Source organism: Lingula anatina, chromosome 4 (assembly GCF_051362555.1).
Source record: "Lingula anatina isolate TDL-2025a chromosome 4, LinAna3.0, whole genome shotgun sequence".
NCBI classification, from domain to species: Eukaryota; Metazoa; Brachiopoda; class Lingulata; order Lingulida; family Lingulidae; genus Lingula; species Lingula anatina.
This window is the reverse complement of record NC_141770.1, coordinates 17,559,892-17,583,626: the sequence shown is the minus strand read 5'-3', so window position 1 is coordinate 17,583,626 and position 23,735 is coordinate 17,559,892. Positions and strand designations below refer to the sequence as shown.

General features: G+C 38.2%; 1 protein-coding gene across 7 annotated transcripts; it reads right to left on the bottom strand.

Moving 5' to 3' along the window:
- Positions 1–96: 96 nt before the first annotated feature.
- On the bottom strand, positions 97–16,828 carry LOC106171671 (uncharacterized). Of its 7 annotated transcripts, none has more exons than XM_087011596.1 (3): positions 16,760–16,828; positions 1,541–1,737; positions 97–1,185 (listed from the first exon to the last, which is right to left on the bottom strand). In XM_087011596.1, exons 2-3 carry the CDS (start codon positions 1,733–1,735, stop codon positions 685–687), a joined length of 696 nt encoding a protein of 231 aa, XP_086867722.1. In that variant the 5' UTR covers positions 1,736–1,737; positions 16,760–16,828; the 3' UTR covers positions 97–684. The 7 variants fall into 7 exon arrangements, with proteins under 7 accessions (XP_086867722.1, XP_013407565.2, XP_013407563.2 ...); XM_013552111.2 differs by lacking the exon at positions 16,760–16,828 and adding an exon at positions 13,450–13,516; XM_013552109.2 differs by lacking the exon at positions 16,760–16,828 and adding an exon at positions 8,552–8,663.
- Between the last annotated feature and the right edge of the window lie 6,907 nt (positions 16,829–23,735).

The following is a 23,735-nucleotide window of genomic DNA, read 5'->3' as shown; positions in this document are numbered from 1 at the left end:
GAAACTGGGTCAGAATTTTTTTAATGAACAAGTCAACAACCAATGTTCATACAACTTTTAACTTTAAAAAATTATAAAGAAAAAAAGAAAAAGAAATGCTGATTTTGGAATATATTTCATCTTCATTGCTAGAGAAACGTATGCTAGTCTAGTAGAACCAATTTACACTGTGGATCAAAGATCCATATTTACAAAGAGCGCATACAGAACAGTGGACTAACAAATCCACGGATCAAATATGGCGGATCAAATGAAAAGATTTGCATTCGGATGTAGAAACTGCAACTTAATTAGCTATGGTTGACAAAGTAATTGTCATCTTGTGAAAATAATTTGTCAATAATTCCTTTAAACGGAATTCAGGCAAGGGCCATCCTGATGTTTAGAGGTCACTGGAAACTCTTGGCTCTCTGCAATCAGCATACCTGTCTTTTCCAGTGACACATTGACCTCTGAAACTCAGGGTGATAAGGGCCAGAGTGAAATTGAACGGACTTTGTATTGTTGATTCTAATATCGTGCCTGCAAAGACCCCTCAGTCACATCATGGCGCTGAAACATTGACGACAGTCGATTAAAATTTGATTGTCTTGCTGTATGCTGGGGATGTGGTGTGAACTTACTTTTTTAACCACTGTCGTCAGTAGAGTTACATGGCAAAAAGTTTTTTTGTACACAGATGAATTAAAACCCGCAACTCTTCTTGACCCATGCTTTTAGACTGAATTTTGGGCTGCAATCGTCCTTGTGTAATTTTAAGCTTTTTATGTCTCTGTCCATTGTGGCATAAGTTCTTCGTTCTTCGCTCAGACATTTGACCACAAAGCTCTGCAATTCATCCACTCCCTCCATCGTTTTAGCAGAGACTTCATACAGTGCCTGAATTTTGGAGCCATTTTGGTGATTCTCAATGAACTTCAAGACCTCGGATGAAGTCACAAAATCCGTATCACTTCCGGTAGAAGTCCGCAAATCTATTTTGTTCATCACGAGAATGATTTTTATGTCTTTTGTCGGGTCTTTGTTATGGCGTCTCTCTTGGATATTTTCCACCCAGAAAATGACTCGGTCGAATGTGTCTCTTCGTGTGACGTCGAACAAGATAATGGCAACATTTGTATTGCGGTAATACGTTTCTGTAAGTGACGCCAATCGTTCCATACCCGCCGTGTCCCAGTACGTGACCTGATAATGTGAAAGATGCAGTTTTTTATTCAACTTTGTTAGCAATATTAATCGGGCATAACGGTGACATTATTAAACTAATATGAATTTGGTGGAGAAGGAAGGGGGGAAGAAGAGGAAGACCTAACAAAAAAAAGGAATAATAATAATAATAAGAGAAAGAAAAGTCCATTGGTATATTGTGTCAAAAGCCACACAGATTTCAACTGATCCATGTCAACTGACAAACAATTTAATCAACCTGTGATTTTTAGGGTTAAATTGTCTATGCGGAAGGCAAGATCAAATGTAACTTCGACGGACCAGAAGTTAGGGCCTACATTTGACAAAATAATAATCGCAGAAACTCACTCACCTGTATATCTCCGTCATCTGTCTCGTACACTTTCTTATCACTCGCTTGCGAAGCCACTGTGGTTTTTGTTCCACTTGGAAACGGCTGTCCTATAAACCGTCGAAAAAGGCAAGTTTTCCCGACCCCCGCCTCTCCCAATAAAATTGCTTTGAACTCTGGAGCCTTCACTCCCGGGTTGGTAAGCCGGCGGGCCATTCCTGTAATCAACAAGAAAATATGTTTGCCAACATTGCCTTATAAACTGTGAATATGTATAATAAAACTTGTGAAGGTATACCATATCCAAAACCGTTCACATAATATAGATGTAGTGAAACCTGACGCTAATTTTGTGTCCGTAATAATTGTTGATTTCATTGAAAACACGTGGGAGGGGGGGGCTGTCTATGCAGTCCCATTCATAAGCCTTTGTACCCCTTTTATGTACAGACACAGATGTGTCTGTACATATTGCCATCACCTGCGTCTGTCGTCGCCGATGGCGATGGCGATGGCGATGCCGGCGCCGTGCACTTTCCTTGTAAACACGATAAGTGGAGGGCAGTTTTACTTTTTGGCTTTATATTTACAGAGCTGATGAATATTCATAAAACGCAGGTCAAGTTCGAAAATCAGCATGATCGGGCCATTATTGTAGAAGTTATGCTGTTTTTTCACTTTTCAGCATATTTTTCACATTTCCTCAGATTCAGTTCTTAGGCATGTTAACAGTCTCATTATTAAACTAATAAGATACGTAAAAGTGTTTGTTTGACATTTCCTGCATCTTTACAACATTGTTAGTTGATTTTGTAAAAATGATGGTAAACTTGTTATCGTGCATTGTGTAATAAAGTTTCAAAAATGGAAAAAAACTCATATCATTGCAGTTTGTCAGATTCAATCATTCACTATGTTCAGAATCTCAGAATGGAAGAAATTGGACATTTAACACTGCTCTGTTGATATTTTTCCCATCTCATCAATTTTCTTAGTTGATGATATAAAAATGGCAGTAAACTGTTAATTTTGTTTTATGTTAAAAATTGTTAAAAATGGAAAAAAAAAAACATTTCAGAACAGTGCTGTCTTGTTTACATTTTGGCATTTTCAAGTTGTGACTTTGAAGTTCCATGGGCCTGAAGACCTTTGCTAGTCACATTTTCTGAATATCCATGATACTAATATTTTATTATTAAAAATTGATGGTTATCATGCTGTTAAACATTATGTAATATTGCATCAAAATTTGAAAAAATCCTATTTTGGGCACTGCTCCCATGATGACCATTTAAGAAAAACCATGTCACTTACTGTTCTCAAACAGTACAGTAAATATATATAGATGTGTCTGTACATATTACCATCACCTGCGTCTGTAGTCGCCGTCGTTGCCGTGCACTTTCCTTGTAAACACGATAAGTGGAAGGCAGTTTTACTTTTTGGCTTTATATTTACAGAGCTGATGAATATTCATAAAATGCAGGTCAAGTTCGAAAATCAGCATGATCGGGCCATTATTGTAGAAGTTATGCTGTTTTTTCACTTTTCAGCATATATGCAACACTGTAAACACATTTCAACAAAAACCGATAGGCCTGTTGTCATGAAACTCACAGGAAAAATTGATCTTACTAAAACGCAGGTCAAGTTTGAAAATTGGCATGATCGGGCCACTATTTTAGTAGTTATGTATTTTTTTCTTTTTTCAGCATATATGCAACACTGTAAACACAATATAAGAAAAACAGATAGGCCAATTGTCATTAAACTCACAGGAGTGGTCAATCCTGCTAAAACGCAGGTTAAGTTAAAAAATCAGCATAATCGGGCCATTATTTTAGAAGTTATGCTGTTTTTTACATTTCCTTAGATTCAATTCTTAGGCATGTTAACAGTTTCATTATTTAATTAATAAGATATGTAAAAGTGTTTTTTTTTTTTTGACATTTCCTGCATCTTTACAACATTGTTAGTTGATTTTGTAAAAATGATGTTAAACTTGTTATTGTGTATTGTGTAATAAAGTTTCAAAAATGGAAATAAACTCATATCATTGCAGTTTGACAGATTGAATCATTCACTATGTTCAGAATCTCAGAATGGAAGAAATTGGACATTAAACACTATTCTATTGATATTTTTCCCATCTCATCAATTTTCTTAGTTGATCATATAAAAATGGCAGTAAACTGTTAATTTTGTTTTATGTTAAAAATTGTTAAAAATGGAAATAAACCCATTTCAGAACAGTGCTGTCTTGTTTACATTTTGGCATTTTCAAGTTGTGGCTTTGAAGTTCCATGGGCCTGAAGACCTTTGCTAGTCACATTTTCTGAATATCCATGATACTAATATTTTATTCTTAAAAATTGATGGTCATTATGCTGTTAAACATTATGTAATATTGCATCAAAATTTGAAAAAAACCTATTTTGGGCACTGCTCCCATGATGACCATTTAAGAAAAACCATGTCACTGTTCTCAAACAGTACAGTAAATATGTACAGATGTGTCTGTACACATTGCCATCACCTGCGTCTGTCGTCGCCGTCATCGCCATTGCCGGCACCTTGCACTTTCATTGTAAACACGATAAGTGGAAGGCAGTTTTACTTTTGGGCTTTATATTTAAAGAGCTGATGAATTTTCATAAAACGCAGGTCAAGTTCGAAAATCAGGATGATCGGGCCATTATTGTAGAAGTTATGCTTTTTTCTTTCACTTTTCAACATATATGCAACACTGTAAACACATTTCAAGGAAAACCGATAGGCCTGTTGTCGTGAAACTCTCAGGAGTAATCGATCTTACTAAAACGGAGGTCAAGTTCGAAAATCAGCATGCAGCCTGAGTTGGAAAAGCAGTCTAATTGGCTTCTTTTTCTGGAAGTTATACATTTTCAAAGTGTGAACTTGAACTCTCATGGGCCTGAAGCCTTATGCTTGTTACACATTTTACTTTCATTGGTATTACCTGTTGAGCATAATTAAAATTTGATGTTGAATTTACAGTTTAACATAATGTACTTTTGCATCAGAATTGACAGTAGCCTATTTTGTGCATAGTTATTTCCTGCTTTTTGTCTGTACATTTGACAGCTTTGCTGCCTTGTTATCTAAGTGGGTCTGGCATCACGATAGAACTGACAGAACGTAGATCGCAGATTCAATGACATTTGAGGCCGATCCATGTGTTCTACAATGAACACAGTAGTAGTAGTTCACTTCTAGATGCCAAGTTCTTGAGCGTGTTTTGAATTTTTTATCTCTCTCTCTCTCTCTCTCTCTCTCTCTCTCTCTCTCTTTATTTATATTTTGTCCTGCTAGTATCTGTGAACTTTCCCAATCTCACATTACTCTAGAAGCCAGGTTTATTCACCCAATCTCTCCATTAATATTTTCCCTAAACTCTCAAGTTTGTAGACATCTACTTCCTTGGTATACCGTTCTTCTTCCTTGGCTGTACTCTCTACTTACAGGCAAAGCTAGATTGTTACTGGAACCAGCTTCTTTACCCTTATATTCTACCGGTGTATTTTCTCGTTAAACCACGTGGAATGACTGGAGGTAGAGATATATGGTGCATTCTTCAACAGGATGCTTGGTCCCAGTAGGATTGTTGTCTTGTTGTTAAAAGATCCACGCCACTTACATGATCTGCTGTCCAAGATGTCAGGTGGGTATTAGTAACCGCCGCCTTGCAAATCTCACGCCCACGATTTTAGCTCTTTAAGTGCGGCTGTCGACAGGACACTCCTTAGATATCTTTGAGACGCAAGCAGTAGCAATGTTTGCCATGCAGTGCTGGGGTCATAGTTCGAGTGCATATTACAATATGAGGTTTGTATATTGATAATTATGTCCATTTACAAAAAGACACACTTACAAAGAGATTGAGGTGAATAAATAAATAAATAAATAAAGATGCACCGTTATACACATTGCATTTCAATTTAGTTGTAGGCCTATCTGTAAGTAACACTAGATGAATTTTACTTTTTTCTGAATAAGAAAAAAGGGCTACAAACAGCCCGCTTTGGGCCAAATCTCTATACCTTCATAAACGCTGCTTCTGCGACTCGGTTCCCAAACATCTGACATCTTTACTTTTTTGTTGCGTCTTGCCAAGTTGCTTATGACTCTACCTTTGGCCAAAATAAGTATGACACTAGGACAATCAGACAACAGAAGATCGTTATCTTCCTTCTTTCGCTTATGATATGTCAAGCATCACCGACCAGTGACCACCATAGGAAATTGACTGTCATCTCCCATGCTGACGCAGTGGACTTTCATAATAATGATAATCACAAGCCTAGCCCCGGTTCAGACTGGTTTTAATTTGTTAGTTAGTTTGGTGTTTGAATCGATGTCATCTGCTGATTTTTGCAAGCTCGCAAAAATTGCAATAGCAAAATATTTTTGCGTGTGTATCTCACCCACATGCTTTTACATGCACGTATTACTGGATGACTTGCTGCACACACCGGGTTGATCACTATACACGCATTCTACGTCATTCAGACCGAGGGTGATTCGATACTTCTGAGGCTAGTCTTGACACACCCGCAATCATGGCTATCTGTATCAATAGCATATCATGTATTAGATAGCAAACCCCAGCGTGTTTGTACCACAATAGTTGCGATAAGCGTTCAACAGATACCTGAACGTCACTGACTGATTAAAACGCGTTTGCACTGGAGAAAATACAGCTCCGTTGTAGGCCTATCCTAGCTTACTCTCTGCATGTTTACATTTTGGAGAAATTGGATGCTATTGGTCCTGTTCTTGGCAGAATAGGTCAAAACCATATCGACCAAGTGTTCACATCTCTGTGCACTACCGTACATGACGCTGACTGTTAGCCCCGCCCCCACCAACACCCCACCTCTCCATCCATACACCAAAACCCACTCCGACCCACCCCGGTTCCCGAGAGTATTAGGGTGGCTTTATATTGGTCGATTAAAAAATTATGGCTAATTTTAGATAAACTACCAGAATTCAAAAAGTTTGTAAAAATCTCTGTAATGTTGAAACTATTGCAGCATTTTACCTCTTCTGCTTGACGTTTTCAAAAATAATCAATTCATCTCCAATAGTAAAAAATATAGCTGACGATTTGGTTAAAAATGCCCTTGAGCTGCAAATGATAAAAATCTCTTATTTATATGTCATATCATTTATAAACCGTTCAAAATGTTAAAAGTCTCTTGTCTATTTGTCATAGCATTTATAACTCGTCCAAAATACTTGTTCAATATGTCTTTCTTGTTGTAAACTAACATTGATTAGTTTTCATTCTGTATAGAAAGTTTTATCATTTATGACCTTTTTCTTGTCGCAACTGAACAAAACTGACCAAATCAGAGGTTTAAAATATGCCAGGGGTGTAACACCCTATGAAAGATATAATTTAACTTATATAAGAGGTTTATTACATTAATAAAATAATCTGCCTCGCATTAAATACAACAATCAAAAGAGCTTTGTTCAACCCCCACACCTACCACCGCTGTCAGGAGTGTAACAAGTGAGACACATAATATAATCCTACATTACACATATATATAGAGAGAGTCCTTACCTTCATGTAACCTTAAATAAAGCGGAGGAGCACACAATTAATCCTATCTTCCGTCTACTTTAAATCTTATCTACCTTTTAGTAACACACCAGAGCACGGTTTTTATTACCTTCTCTATTTGTTCCGTACAGGCAAAACAATGACCCCGAAATATCTTCTAAACATAAATTCCATTGAAATCAATAAAAGTCGACAGGTATAATATGGTACGAAGGTGTGCTTTAATATTTCAGCATTTGGTGACTCAATATTTCAGCAGTATATCAATACAACGGCATTTCTTTCCGAGAATGACTATTTATAGTGCAAGGTTGTATTCTTTTGTCGACTGCGTTTTGAATGCTACTACCGACGGCTGCACAGTGACGTAAATAATAATAATAATAATAGGGGGGACCGGGGCTAGTTGGACCCCGGGGTAAGTTGACTCCCTATCAATTTATGACGAAGTAACTATGGGGTAAAAGAATTGATTGTGTCATTTTGTAAAGTGACCGTATCCAATAGTGCTAAGAAACCGTCGGTCTGAAACAGTCCAAATGAAATAATTTAGCATCTTAGAGTAACTTTATTAAAGAGACTTGATGGGGGGAGGGGGGGGGGCAACTTCTCCCCGGGGTCCAACTAGCCCCGGTCTCCCCTAACAATAATAATAATAATAATAATAATAATAATAATAACTCATCCTTCCATTTATCCATCCTAGTTTCCATACAAGGCCTGATTGCTAGTTTTCTTTGCAGAGGTGTTACATCATCTCACTCCCAGAAGGATCACTCCAAACCTAGATCGATCTAACAGGATCGGTCCATCTGCAAGGGGATTCTCGCTCAATTGCTTTCAGCTTAAGCGGCATAGATGTCTGGCACGCCGACTAAAGCTGTTAAACGATAATTAATTACCCCCTATCAGCTTCAATTGGTGTGACAGGCATCTAAACCGCTTAAGTTGATTGCAATTTAGCGAGAATCCCATATGAGATAGATCGATCCAAAGTTGGTACGACAGGGTCTGGGAATGGTCCCTATATCCCGGCATAATATCAAGTAAGACTGGGAGAGAAAAATGGAAAGTCTTTATGTATTCTGTATAAAGAGCCACATAGATTCCAAGGCATCCTTGTCTGTAAGGCGTCAACCAGTAATTTTTGATGTATTGTCAAAAGAAACTTAATTATCTTAATAGAAACACATTACTTATATGGGCCATATACATGTGTATATAAATGGCCTATATGACGAGACAGTGAATTTCATTCAAACTCAAATTAAAAACTTTTGGCGTAAGTGAAATGCATCGAAAACGAGATCAAAACCCGCACACGCACACGCACACGCACACGCACAAAGTGAGAGAGAGAGGGAGAGAGAGAGAGAGAGAGAGAGAGAGAGAGATACCAAGTCCCAATCTTCATAATATGCAAAAATCAAGGTACTCACCAAAATAAGTTTTCTTTTGTGCCATAGTTGTCCAAAAGTACATTAATCGAATATATTATTCAAGAGTCGGCGAAGAGTGTCATTCCGATTCAACTTGCAATAGCTGTTGCAATAATCAAACTAAGTAAGCGAGATGTAAGAACCGGGTTTTAAATCGCTTCCGCTATTTTTAGATGGGGAATACCGACATGGGGATTCCCCATGCGAAGGAGTACCAAAGGCCGTGTTTTTTTCTCCATTAAATACTTCAAACTGACGCTATCACTGACATCGTATATCTAGCTTCCGCATTTTCTTCATTCAAAATTGTCAAAGAGAAAAAAAGGGATTCAAGAAATTAATAACAAAGTAGATTAATGCACATTTGGAGGTAACGTTTCAATGTTTTTGTCATATAAAAAACCTTGCACAAACGTTTCAGAAATGCGGAAGATTAGGGAAAGTTTTCAGGTGAGTTTTTTTAGATAAGTTTTAAAAATCACGATGCAAGTATGTCATAGTGTTATCTTTGGCCATACGTACTAAATAATGATTCATCGTAACTCTTCAGTTACCCCAAAATTTTTCTGCACGATGATTCATGGAAGTACTAGTGTGAAGGACGTTGGACATCACTGGAGGAACAAGAGCAGTTCTGTAGTGGTTTAACTTCTCCACCTCTGATAATCATTTTTCAATGCCATTAATCCACATTTACTCTACCTGTATCTTTATAGGCACTGGATGTAAAATGTAAGTTTTTTTACCAGGCAAAGCTACTCAAAAACGCACTTTCAGACATTACTAAGGATTGGCTGACAACATACCACCACCGTCTCGTCAATATTATCAAATAATATAGTTTAATTTTCATTTGATTATAAATATGAAGGCTGCGAACGAGTGACATCAGCGTAAACCACTTCACATTTTGTCAACGTCGCCAGAAGTGAATGAAAAGATAATTTTCAACGAATTATGACGCATAATGTCAACCAATAGAAATAAATCATCTGGCCCGTAGCCAAAATTTTTGGGGAATGCCTACACAAATATTTTTATTCTTAAACTATTGTTCATAGAGACAAATAATATGATTATGATTAATATGATTAAAAATACTTCACAAACATACAGTATTTTACTTAAAGCTCATGAATTTTATTGTTTCAAGGATACAAGAATTTTTCGGTCCTCACTGCGGCGGATTGGGTCAATCCGCTTGCATCACCAATATCAATAAAGTACATCTTTGAAAATTGAGGTATGTGTATCGTCTGTTTTAGCTTAACCATGATCATGATTTCATATTAGCGACTCAGTAAGGATTTTCTTTTTCAAATTTCCTCTGGGCGTTGTGAATCAACTTGGAGGGCTTCACAAATGTTTTCTCTTTTTTGACATCATCATATCACTTTACTTCCTTCCTTTTTCAAATCCAGTTTCTTCAGCTCGAGGCAAAAAAATAATCATACTTTTAGGTAATTTCATTTGTATAAGATCAGGTTTTACGCCAGCTTTATGCACATTTTTGGAAAGAATCCATACAAAAGGAAGATTTCCTAAATAATCATCGTCTTATTAAAAAAATTCATCTGTACTTTACTTTCGTGCTACCAAAGTGAGTATATAGGTAATAAATGCTGTCATAAGGAGGGTAAGAGGCGTTTGGAACCCCCCCCCCCTCCTTTTTTATATCCCAGGTTCGTTTTGTGCTCAGTCAGTGAGGAATTAGAAATCTGTTCATTCGCTTTCTATGGACTGCGTGTTGTTTTGTCCATTCTGACATTGTTAAAAAACACACATCGGTCCAGCTGACACTCCATATAAAACATAATTTCAGCATTCGTAAAAAATCTATCTCCTGTGTAAGACAATAATACATGTAGAAGACATTCACCTCGGTAAGTTATGGCAAACAATTCACTGCGATCAATTCAAACAGTTATAAATTGATAATTTTAAAAAATGAGTAAATTCTTTTCTTTTTTTTTTTTGCAGAAAAGTGTTTCAAATGTCACTGTGGAATAATCAATTAATAATTGTAAAGAATTCAAGTGAATTAGCACGTAAATTTCGTTTGTATATAAACTATATTACAATAAAGATATAGCACAATGATGAATGATTGATTACAAAATGACAACCGAAACGTTAAAAATAGACAAATAAATGTATTGATGTCAGGAGTGAGAGCGAAAACAAACATTACAGAAGCAGCAATGATCTAAGGCTAATTCTGCCGGCTCGTACATGTCCTTTGCTGTTTTCTACGCCCCTGATCCCATTAAGCATTCCAGCCGCGTTCTCAACGGGTTCACCTCCCTCCATCACATAAATATAAAAACGTTTACAACTTGAAGGAAACATCTGAAAAGAACTTGACTGCGGCTTAGTACAGTTTACACACTTATGAATTTGGATCAGTTTTGGTCTGGGTCCGTTTTCCGGGCAGAGAGAAATGATGCTTGAGCGGCCATCACAGGACTGAACTGTCACAACGATTAGAAAAAGTTGATTACGTCATATACTTCTGAATCGGAACTAATTATATAAAGCGCTGGAGAAATCTGTCGGTGTAGGCCAGTGGTAATCAAGTATTGGCAGTTTCTTAAGCCGACTCAGCTCGAAGCAAAGAACACATATCTCAACAAAGACACACATTCGGTTACTCAATAAGTCAAATAGCAAAGGGGATTGTACAAACTAAGGGGCCAAATACCTCCAGACCTCTCACCTGTTTGATTAGGTGCACGTGAACATTAAAATCGAAGGAGAAAACGGAACTGTATAGCAAAACTGTGCATCGGAGTGACTCAGACTCAAGAGCGAACAGAAGAGCTTTTATTATGGCTGCAGCACCCGACTGTACGCTCCGTATTAGGAGCAATTACATGTGCCGTTGATTGTTTATCAACGTTGTCACTGGGTATGTAAAAAAAGAATAGAATACTGTGATTACTGCGAACGGTCGGTTTGAAAGTAATGCGAATTAACATATTACTTATCTGATTATGCTAAATATTTCATTCAGTGTGTATTAAGTGTATTTTAAACCTATTTTGACTGTAGTTAGTTAACACAGGTACTGATTTAAAAATACATGTATATTTAAATGAACTGTAAATTAACCGGGTTTTTCCTTGTTTTACAGACGTCCAGTGTATTCTTTTCTCCAGGACGTTATCCAGGAAAACGTGTACCATCCTCCTCATCTACGAATACGTCGACCAGGTTGCACCCTGAAACTCCAATTGAGAAACTTGCTACTATCACTCTCTCTCTCTCTCTCTCTTCAAGGTGTGCTCTGGAGTCCGATATATATATACCCAGCAGTAGGCCGGTCATACTCCAGCAAATTTCACTTGTAACTCAGGGTGTCAGTCTTGCCTGAAACCCGGGAGTTGGAGATAGACCAAGGTGACTGAAAGCGTGCATATCTCCCCTTATATCATTGCCTGTGTGTGAAGAAAATTAGGCCGTCACGGAAACAAAACGTCACTGAATATTTCTTATAACAATTGCGCCTCACAGGCTGCACGGTGTTACACGCGTTCTAGAAGGAGTTATACGTTTGATAGATAGTTGGGATAGTAAGAGAGGCGCTCGCTGTCCGATTTCTCCAGGTAAACATCTCCTGTGCTAGAAGATTTTAAAAACAACAGAGACACGAGGGGACTTGCTGTACCCTCTACGCTGAATGGTATGTGCGTTAGATGGCCTACCATTGAGACCGGACTCAGTTAAAGGCCTACTTTGAGGTCGGCGGCTGTCAGATTTATCAAGGTGTGGGATAGTTCTTCTACATGTACGACAGTGCCTTACGAGATTGCTAGTAAAATAGAGAAACTGCGCGACGATCATCGGAGGTGGATATCAAAAGGTTAAAACTGCATACAACAACACCGGAGACATTTCTACGGTGGTGTTGTGTAAAACATACACTGGTGTAAGAGTTCTTTCTGTTAACTTCTGGATGAAAGTTGGCTTGTCCTGTGTCTAGCTACTTTGCAGTCTTTTAATTTAACAGGTATACTTCTCTAGTACGGTTAATATGTCGGAAAAGAGAAACCACCTGTCGAAGGACGCTGGCAACGAAGTCATTAAGAGCAGAGCGGAGATGAAACTCTCTCTTCCCGGGTCTAGGTCCTCTGCAGTCGGTTCTGACCACCATGGGGATGCCGCCTCCAACGCTAACTCCGTTCCTGGGGGCAGACCGTCTTCCGTAGACGGGGGCAGCAGGCCTGAAGTGAGGCGCCCGCCCGTAGGAACAAAGCCGCCTCTGTCTGTGAGGCCCGATCTACCAAGCAGGCTGGATTATCAGAGAGGAGCACCCCCAGTGCCCGGGGCCAGAAACCAGTCTTCGTCAGTGGAGCCACCCAAGCCCGTCCCGCGAAAAGACAGGGTTGGGTCCGTCACGGAAAAACAAGAAGGTAAGTCTGCCGATATAATATACTCACAGACTATTCAAATTTGGCACTGAGTGGACAAGGTTTACACCCTGAGGCTCACGACTAAGTCCTTACTACAGCTAATGCGTTTGTTATTGTTTAGTTTGAAGTGCCCGGATGGCAGAGCCTAATAGTGTGCAGCTCTTCACAAGAAAACGTGAAACATTAATAATATTTTATAGCTACCCTAAAACGAGAACCAGACGCTGTCAATATGGTGCTTCTTTTTGGGGAAAAGCGTTACCTATTAGACAGCAAACACTGTGTTATCAGTATTTAGTTTTTATATAGGCTTACTTGATAGCAAAAACAACATGGTGACGCATTAAAGAAGTTCTACCATACATGATGTATGCTCCCCCCTCCTATTATCGGCGATACATGTACCTAGATAAGGGGGTATTATTGAAGTAAGATATATAAACAGCGGTAAGGACAACAATATTGGTCAACATGAAATATGTTTACCTTGAGATTTCGAGACAAGCTGGGCCCCGCCACTCATAGGGATATGGAAGGCATCGGCATCAATATAGTTATCTTATAAACTAGGTGAGAGTTCATTTATTTGAACACTTGCACTATCTAGTTATTTATCTGAAATATGCCAGTATAAATCACATACATTTGTCAACCAGTATGTCGTATATGCTAGCCTGACTAGCACGTACAATTTCATTCAACTAGTGGCAGTCCACAACCTTGTCTGATAATGTCTCTATACAAGTTATTGTCTCAAATGAAAAAGAATGGAAAGGACTGAATAAAGGATAAACACTTTAAATATTAAAGAAACCGGCAATCCGGTTGGTTGCAATAGTCGCGTAAAAAGCGACATTTTAGGTGACCAAAACGCAAATACAGTAACAACCAATAAAAGAAGATAAGAACATAGTCTGAATGCGGTTAAGCACATTCATGTAGTTGTCTATGATAATGTCATTAATGGCAATTGTCATGAGATCCTCTATATAATTGAAACTACTTATTACAAACAATCACGTGCAGCAAAACTCCCTTTTAAAAGTGACTGAATCATCATGTGCGTTCTCGAGAATGATAAATGTTAGACTGAAGCGTTATTATAAACGTTTTGTTGATATTGATATATCGTTGCCAGATCATGTATGTCACCTTCATTTTAAAGGAATGCTTAGAATAGTTTCATACTTTGTTTCATACGTGATTTCCCGTCTTGTTTTAACCTTGGTGGTGTGTCGTATATAAAATAACTTTATCACGTGCTAAGGGGGTCTTACTAATTATTCCACCTATTGTTTCAATGCTTAACTTATTCATCAGATGTCAGAATATGAGACTTCTCAGGCCCGTAGCCAGCAATTTCAAAAAGGAGGTTCTTTTTCTGAAAAGTGGACTTTTTACCATGAAACCTTCATATACCTAGATAAAATTTTACTAAGAGGGGACCTTTTCCCGGCCAAAAGGGGGTGGGGGGAGTTCTCTCGAACCCCCCCCCCCCTCCGGCTACATAAATTCGCTTTGAGGCTGTGCTATCCATCCTATAGGAACACAACAACGTACATGTATGTTACTGAATATTATGGTGCACTCATGCATCTTCTTGACATCTTGCCGTTTATTTTACAATTCGCTTATTTTTGACATATATTCTAATGGCTTCACTTCAGCATATTATTTTTATATTGAATACATAGGCGGGAATGTATATGGAAACAAGAGCAGTATTATCACCCTGAGTTTCAGAGGGAACGGAAGCTGACATGTCATAGAGCTGATCTTTCAGTAATCGTTTACACTCAGGGTGTTACATGTACCGTCACCATAGTATAAAATGCTGCAACGATAAGTAGAGTCCTGCCCATTAGCTGCTTACCCACCTTCTTCTCATTGAAATATTTGTTAGAAAAACACGGCTAGGTTACAAAGACAACAGTGTAGTGAAAAAGGGGTCTTTAAGGTTGACTATGAATAAGAAAATGAAGTGATTGTGTGCAGGCGCAGAGATCGGTTTAAAGGGACAGTATACGGGATTTTGGAGCGAAAGAAATGCACAGTTGACGAAATTTCCTTGTGACATGAGCAGTTTTTTTCTGCATGGTGGCCATAACCAAATAGACCTCTCTCTCTCTCTCTCTCTCTCTCTCTCTGACAAACGGTGACAATCTGTGTATGCCCTCGGCATATATGTGTTGTACATGTAGTATAACAACTTACATCCATCCGTTTAAAGACGTGATTCGGGTTCAGAGCAAAAATATCCAACACTTTATTCCACCCAATCTGTCCAGTGTGCGTGCCTTTTTTCTAATAAAGCGGAAATTGTACGTAGTGAAGGTGTCGGACTTTGCTTTGGGCCTCGTGTCATTAACACGCTATGAACACAAACGTGTTAAAATTACGATTCAAGATGGGACGGTTTTGCTTTTTAAGAGGTACACTTAATGTTGTGCTCAGGTGCTACAAATTGACATTCTCACAAGGGCAGGTAGGTTTACGCATAAATTATACCACAGATTTCACAGATGCCCCTCATTAGTTCTCCTTAGTAGCGTCTTCGCCCCTACTTATCATGCAAACCTCGCTATCTCTGTGGCAAAAAGTCAGAGATTATATCAAACTAAGTCGAGGTATGTAGTTTCAGTGACAGTCGTATCAGTTGAACTGTCTCACCATCATTCCATCATGGCTTGCCATACTACAGTTCATGAAGGCATTCGTAGTGGTTTTGGAGCCTCTTTCACTTTAGCTTTTTTATTTACCGGTGTAGCCTCTTTCAACTGTGGTTGTAGGGTTTTGCAAAAGAGCATGTGAAGACAGGGAGAAAAATTATCTAACTCAATTTAGCGTGTCTGCGTTACACTAATATTGCAAGATTGTTGAAGAAAGCTATGTGTGGCAGTTGTCCTTGGGGTCCACTTCTTTACCCTTCTCCGTTACCCCTGGGGACCTTTGGCAATGCCGCTCAGGCGAATGACCTCGACAAAAAAGGAGAAGAAATAAAAGAGAAAATATGCCAATGGAGTTCATGGATCAGATGTTAAACTGCACTAATTTCTGTAACCATGAATATTCTGCATCTGTCGCGTGCATGGGCACAGAACGAATTTCTTAAGAGAGAGAATGAAATGTTTGATTTGATTTTTTTCGAAGTCTCTAGCAAGGAAAATTTAAACAAAACTCTTTGAGTTTTGAGTCCATACTTATGAAGTAGCACTTCTTTTGGTTGACAACAGATGATTTCTATATGAATATTCTGTTAAGCTCATCTTATATCATGCGGTGCACAAATTGGAGTCATTAACAGGTAAATAATTGTGTGATTGTGTTAGAGAGGATCATTACTGCTGGGTACGCTCTCCTAACGCAATCTTCACTTTTTTCATCCCAGCTGTATTCAGACAGAATTATTTTGTACTTCAAACCGAATAAACGTGCCATTTTACTTCATATACGTTACCGCGGAGGTCTAGATGGTAGTGTTTTTATTGTTGTGAGTGGGATTACTAAAAAGAAAGTAGAATTTCTATACAAATACATCACCGTAGCAATGATTAGGTAAATCTGTTAACATCTCCACATCATAGTCTATCAACTTTCAATGCACTTTTAATTATAATGCAGTCGGCCTCTGTCACGGCTAATTTCAGGGCATATTTATACCGGGATATATTTTCTACCATATCTGAGGAATGGATTTTAAACCAAACAAAACGATCATATGATGCTATCGCCGTATCAGTGGCTGAAACCAATATTGTATCATGATGAACATTAATTGAGGTTTTAAAAAACTAACCTGACTGGTTGCAGTGCGGGCATGAAGCAACATTGGCTATGTATGAAAGGGTAGTTTCTGGTAATCTCTGAAATTCAGGATGCATGAAATGAACTAGTTATGAAGTACTCAAATAATACAAATAAAAATTTAAAAAATACTGCCGTTTCTACTACTACTACTACTACTACCATTACTACTACTACTACTACTACTACTACTAGTTCTTATAATAATAATAATAATAATAATAATAATAATAATAATACCTGATGCTTATTGCAACGAGTACAAGGAGACAAAAAGGGAAAATGCACAAAACACAAAATACCTGGGCTCTTAGCTTTCAAAGGACTGACAACGACAGCTATCCAGTCATTCAACGCGAAAAAATGACAACTATGTATGTGGAATATAGAGCGAGTGAAAAAAACACCTCAAACAAAACCTTTATGTGAAGGTACCAGGTGTAGTTTGAAATAGGGTCAAATAAAAAAAAGGCATAGAAACTTATTTTTTTACTTCTAGTTAACTGCTCTGAATTTCAAAATTCGAAATTTAGAAAAATTGCAAATTAGGGATTTATTCAGTCAAAATAAAAGACACGGTTTTCAATATTAGAGACCACAGGTTCGAAATACAGACAAAAGTCACTGCTGGGTTAATATGAATCGATTGAAAAACCTAGTACCATCTAACATTGAATGTATAGTGTCATAGTTCAGTGGTTTAAAAAGCATGCTGTCTGTGGTATGTGGGTCTGGACACAGAATTCCAGCAAAAGACACTGAAATCAAAGCAGGATGCAATATACCCGTTTGCTTATATTGGGGTATGCTAAAAAGAGAAAGTCCTTCAACAATGTTATTGAGTTGTGTCTTCAAATATAGCAAAGTATATTGCGATACACGTGTTTGACTATATTAGGTATATTGAGTAAAACAGGCAAATGTTACTGAGCTTTGTCTTTGAATATTCTGTATACTGTATGACTATAGACTATAGACTGTCTTATAGATCATAGCTATTTTCTGCATAATGGGAATACTGTGTTGAGATAGGCACTGGTTTTAGTCAAAGACACAAGGTACTTCAGCTTTAAATATTGAATTTAGAGGATCTATTTCAGATCGAAAAAATAATCATATTGACTATGTTGACTGTGGCTTATAAAGATCGGTTTGGGGTGTAGTGAGTCACAAAACAGGACATGAAGAATAACCACAATCTAACACAGTTGTTAACATCGCTCCTCTTTAACGTTGTGCAGTCTGTGTCCAATATAACGTTCTCTGCTAGTAGTCTCCGCGAGACAATCAACAAGCTGGCTACAGGGTAGGGTAGATTTTATAAATGAGAATATTGAGTCAAAGTTAAAGCGATTAGGATAAAAACCATCAACCTATTCTTACCAAATATTGCAATGTGCTGTGGGAGAGACAGAGACAGCCTGCGCGGTTTAACTAATATTTAGCTATTTCGACTCTTGTAAATTGGATTGCCCTTTTTTTCAAAGGCACTATCTTATGGGATTGAGAATTGTTATTGAAGATCGGCCAAATCGGACGTCGATACTTCTGCCGAGTTTGTCCGGGGAATACACGTAGGGAATTAATCTCAGGGCTGACTTAGGCCAGCGTTTTTAATTACCCTACATAATCAGGAACGGATTCATGGATGGAAATTAATATCAATTTGATATCATTTTCATATGACACCCGCAACCTGTTTCGTGAGGGCTAGAAGGCGCTTTAATAACATTATATTATAACGTTTACCGGCGTACTGCGTGTTAGAGCTGGGACTCAATCTAACGGGTTCGCGTGCAGGCTTTGTTGTTGTCTGCGGCAAGGTTTTAATACCTGTGATTTAGTACTACGAACAGTTAACGGCTCTGACAACTCAGACACAGCCAGGCAGTGGCCAGGTGCGACTTGCGGAGTAAGACAGAGAATATAATACTACCAGGACATTTCTGCTTGCCGTAGTAACCATCGTCATGGCAACAGACGTAGCAACAGTAACTAAGGACGTACCAAACGGGAGCATTGAACTGACCGACGGTCTGGTGGACGGCGAAGAGGAGGTTGACCTTAACATTACTGAGAGTGACCAGTCTGAGATGACGGACTCTGGCGGGAAGGGAGAAGGAGGAGGGGGAGCTAAGAAAGAAAAATCCCTCGCGGCCCGCAAAGAGAAGCCAGTGGAACGAAAGGACAGTGACTGTACAGCCAGGGCCATGCTGCAGTTTGTCAGCCCGTCAAAATGTCTGGATTTTGGAGGTGAAGTATTATTGTTCATATTAATTTAATTCTTTCGTTTGCTGGAAATAATGTAAATCCAAGTACCTCACAACCCCAGTTTATACTGCCATGGATTAAGTTTCACAGTGTCGGTCAATATGTTATAATCAATCCGTGTGCTGTATTATCAATCGATTCTTCTTGCTGCTGACTCTCACCCGATGTTTGTCTTGTGAAAAATTAGTCTTTACTCTTTACTCTGTGCAAGAAGTACCGGTATACTGTAATGTACATAGCATCCACTTTCGAAGCCACAGCAATGAATCCTGGTAGATTCAGGGAATTTTTCAAGTATTACATCCTCTGTCTGTCGTACGCGCAATTATATCAGATTCAATGCAAATAGGACTAAACGTTTCACAGTCACTGCGCTAAACACAGTTATCTGTCGTTTTAAGGAAAAGTTCATACATCTGAATTAAAGTACATAGTTGTACTGTGTGATTGCAGTACTTTCGTTTTATTATCATAATTAAAGCAGACCCCCATGCATTCAAACCACCGGAGCGAACATCGCAAGATTTCCAAGCACCCTGAATGTCATAGAGATAACGGTGATATTTTTCTATATCAAATTCTGTTTACTGACATGCACTTTAAGTCACCCTGCGTGTCAGAGGTCCGGCAGAAGACTTGCACGGCAAAACAAAGGCCGTGGACAGTACCCTCATCCCCAGGGTGGGGGCAAGCTTATGCCTATAGGGGTCAGAAGAGGAAAAATCCTCAGGGTGTTGAGTCCCACTGGGGTGATATAGTATAATAATGAAAATACATCACTGAATATTTTCTTGTACTTGATAATGGAGAGGGGCGGCGAGTACCCGTTATCCCTCCGACTCACAGGGTGAGTGTATTATGTTAGGAAGCAAGTCAATAGCATCAGCCAGTGCAGTATTGTTGTCATTTAAGCCCGTATGGAATATATTCACGCTTAACTGTGTATCTTTTCTTCAGTAAAGGGCAAAAGAATGAAAGTAAGATTGACGTGCTTTATTGGACCAAGCATGGTAAAGTGATATTTGAGACCCTATTAAGACAACAATATATGGGGGTTAGTACATCAGTCAGCTATTAGATGGTTCTAAGGTTACGTCCGTTGTTTATTTTGTAATCTTAGTGAAATGATGGCGTCTGTAGTTGGTCTATGGCTTTTTCCTGCATGGACAGTTTCGAAACACACTCGGAAACGAGCGTGCGTGCGTGCGCGCGCACACACACACACACACACACACACACACACACACAGAACCCATAATCAATGCTATAGAGGATCCATTGATGTCAATCTGTGAATGTGACTAAATAATTAAGAAATAATTGGTTTAAGACTGAGATAACGTGATACCAATTAGCTTGAACAATTAATAGGATAATCAGTTCTATCCGTTTCTGCACATTTCACAAATTTTCTTCTCAAAATTACCACTATTCCACAATCAATAACATTCTAAACAGCTGATTATTGATATTATGCTGAGAATATTGATTAACCCAATATTTCTACACGGACATTTTTTTTTTGCTTGTTCTTGTTTTTTTAACAATAACGCGCCTCTGAAGAAATGGCATTTTATTCTTAACACAGAGGACAATTTAATGTCAGCGTCTCGTAAATTCAGGATAAGCGTCTAAGCTAGTATCTCCTTTTCTGTGTAATGAACCTAATCAATTTGGCAAAGAGTAGCTAGTAGTAAACACGGTTGGTTGATGGCATGTCTATACCGTTTCTCGAAAATATGAAAGTGAATGGAGAAAATACAAACAAATTGTGAGGGGCGCTGTAAGAAAGATGCAACCTCTCTGTTGTTTTTGTGCCTGTTGTTTTTGTAGCTGATTCTAATTTCTATGAAGAATGTTTCGGGGTATTGAAGCAATTGTGAAAGGCCAATGTTACACAGACTCGAAACGCTACGCATTTCCCGGTAAATGAAAAAAGGTAGAATAGATTTAAATAAAATATCACTGAGAGCCGTTTGTGAAGCAAGAAGGTTAACAGGGGCTTTTGAGTAATGTTCTGATTGACAAGTGCATGGGTGGATGGACTATATTAACGTCGAGGCTGTTTTGGTCTTTAAAAGATCTGATTCATGCTCGACATTTTCAACATAAAGTCGACTGACAGACACCATGTTCATTGAGACAGCGTTTCTCCTTGAACAAAAATAAGAAAAATAAGAAAGAAAGAAAGAAATAGATATATAGATGGATTGATATACATGTATAAACGACGAAACAAGCAGTAATCCTGAAATGGGGGACACGTTTGCGTTACTTCTAGCGCAGTTTCCAGTCAAAACATTGTAAACATCAAACAATTAAATGCCGTTTCCGCAATGTAAAATAACGAAACGTACATTTAAGAAGTGCGAGGGTTCAAACTGACACAGAAAGACATAAAATACCAAGAACGACAGCTACATCTGACAGGAATGCAGAATGAGTTATGTATTGGTTATATGAAATTGATGAATCCCTTTGTGTCTGACATGTCATCAATTGATAAAGAGTTATGTTCTGTTCATGCAACATTCATCAAACGCATCGTGAAGGCAGCCCTCTTGCATTGTTTTCCTGTAAGGTGGTCTCTCTCTCTCTCTCTCTGTGTGTGTGTGTGTGTGTGCGCGCGCGCGCGCTCGTGCACACTTCTTTGCGGTGCATATGCTGTAGTCCAAGTCATCAGAATACTAGTCGTTGCTGCGAACTTCCGTTTTATTCCATGAAACCTCTATTGCACTGTGGATGCCTTGCTGCGAAAAAAATCAATTTGCAGTCCGTTCACAGCTAAATAGAGATATCTCCAGATAGATTTTATTCAATCCTTTCAGTGGATGGATAAAAATAATTTTGAGCAAAGGTAAAATTTACAAACAAAACTAAAATTTTATAAATCAATTAAAAGCACCGTTTTCTGGGGCCAGATCTAAAGTTACATGTATCTACTAAATTAAACAATGTTTATGTGTATGTGTATACCTGAAATCCATGGAGTTCGGATATATCTGCATAAAAGCTGTCATGATTCAACTCTGCGCTAACATTAACCTTACACGTTGTAATCATTACGCTAAAGTGAAGTTACTAATACCGAGTAATAATCACCGTTGAATCATCGCCACAGTTTACATTTGCTCTGAAAGAGAACTCGTGCAGCGTGCCACCACGTTAAAAAAGATCCAGATTGTTTTAAGTGTGAGATAAACGCAGGCTGTTTTTGACGTGTGTTACTGTGATAACGATGACAGTTAAATTAGCCAGTCTCATTTTGACGTGGGGACACCCTGGGAGTCAACGGGTGACACACTGCTCTTCCATGTGGAGCGACTGTATTTTTTTGAGTAGATGAAGGGAGTTTTAGTTTGAGGGGAAGGGGGGGATGTTCCTATCTTTTGGTTGCCGCATACATTCACAAACAAGAGCGCGGGTTTCAGAGAGCGCAGACACCTCGACTTGGACTCTCACGCTCTCAGGGAATTCAGCAAGTTGTAACTCGATTTGCATATCCATATTGCCTTAATCAAGATGAATGGATCGACGATGCCATTGTTTTCCAATATGTTCTTTTTAAGCCAGAAGTTCTTATACTTGTTTGGTGTAATTATTGGAAGGTATAATCGCCACAACCGTAACCTCTGTAAAACGGGTCGCAGATCTAATTAATCTAATTCCCCGAGAGACTGTGTTGCCGTTTTCCTCCTGAAATTTGAATGCGTTTCAGAATTACCTTTGTGGAGCGTACCATTAAACAGAAGATAATAGAGAAAAACATATTTTCACAGCCGTAAAAAAAGAGCATAAAATCGATAAATACATTTTAGCTATCTAGGTGCGCTAAGGCAACTTGGCTAACCAGAGTTTGCAGAAAACATATTTCATTCTTTTTGTCGACGCTTACATAATAGTCCTTAATAATTCAGATGCAGAAGACTATTCGTCAAAGCTTCCCTGGGCAAAAAGATACGATGTTCTGTAGGCAATTAATAGCTCCAACGGGCATTTATTTGCACCGGTGGAATATTAGTCACAAAGGACTTAAAAGCGTGTTGACCAATTCAAATCTATGCATTTCCACTATTGATAGATCGGTCAAAATGAAACTGTTTGATCTAGAACCTAGTTGTTTGTGTCTGAGAACAAACTAAAATAAGGCTTGGAGCTCCGTGACAGGCAGACAAAGGATATGGCTTGGACAAATTACCAGTACAACTTACCATCTTGGATCTTCACCTAAACATGCTTGAATCCTCTCATTGTTTTTTCCAGTTTTTTTTTTTTTTTTTTTAATTAGAAAACTGCCTTTAAATGTTAAAAAAATTGATGAGCAAAGGAAATAGAATGCTGGTGTATAACAAATAAACATGCTAAAACATATATATAAGCAAATAAAGAAACAAAGAAAATTTTGCAAAGCAGCCCATGTTTATACCATTTTTTTCCATATTGCATTACTAAAAGAGGACAAAAAGTAGAGGACAAAAAGTAAAGAACAATAAATTGTACTTCATAATGGAAATGCTGAAGCATGTTTATAATTTTCAGTATTGTATAATATAATTTGTCATTGTTTTGTGTAATTGTTGGGTAATGGACTTTGTAAAAAAAATAAATAATTAAAAAAAAAAAAACAGAACAAATTAAGACTGATTGAAAGATTATTTTCCTAAATTTCTATAATACTCATAGGAATGCAGAAAATA

Excerpts from the sequence above, each read along its gene's own strand:
- LOC106171671 (XM_013552108.2), bottom strand. The coding sequence starts at position 5,623 with ATGTCAGATGTTTGGGAACCGAGTCGCAGAAGCAGCGTTTATGAAG. Across the intron at positions 1,738-5,577 it reads CAGAAGCAGCGTTTATGAAG|GAATGGCCCGCCGGCTTACC; the intron begins GTATAGAGATTT and ends TGTTGATTACAG. Across the intron at positions 1,186-1,540 it reads CAGATGACGGAGATATACAG|GTCACGTACTGGGACACGGC; the intron begins GTGAGTGAGTTT and ends TCACATTATCAG.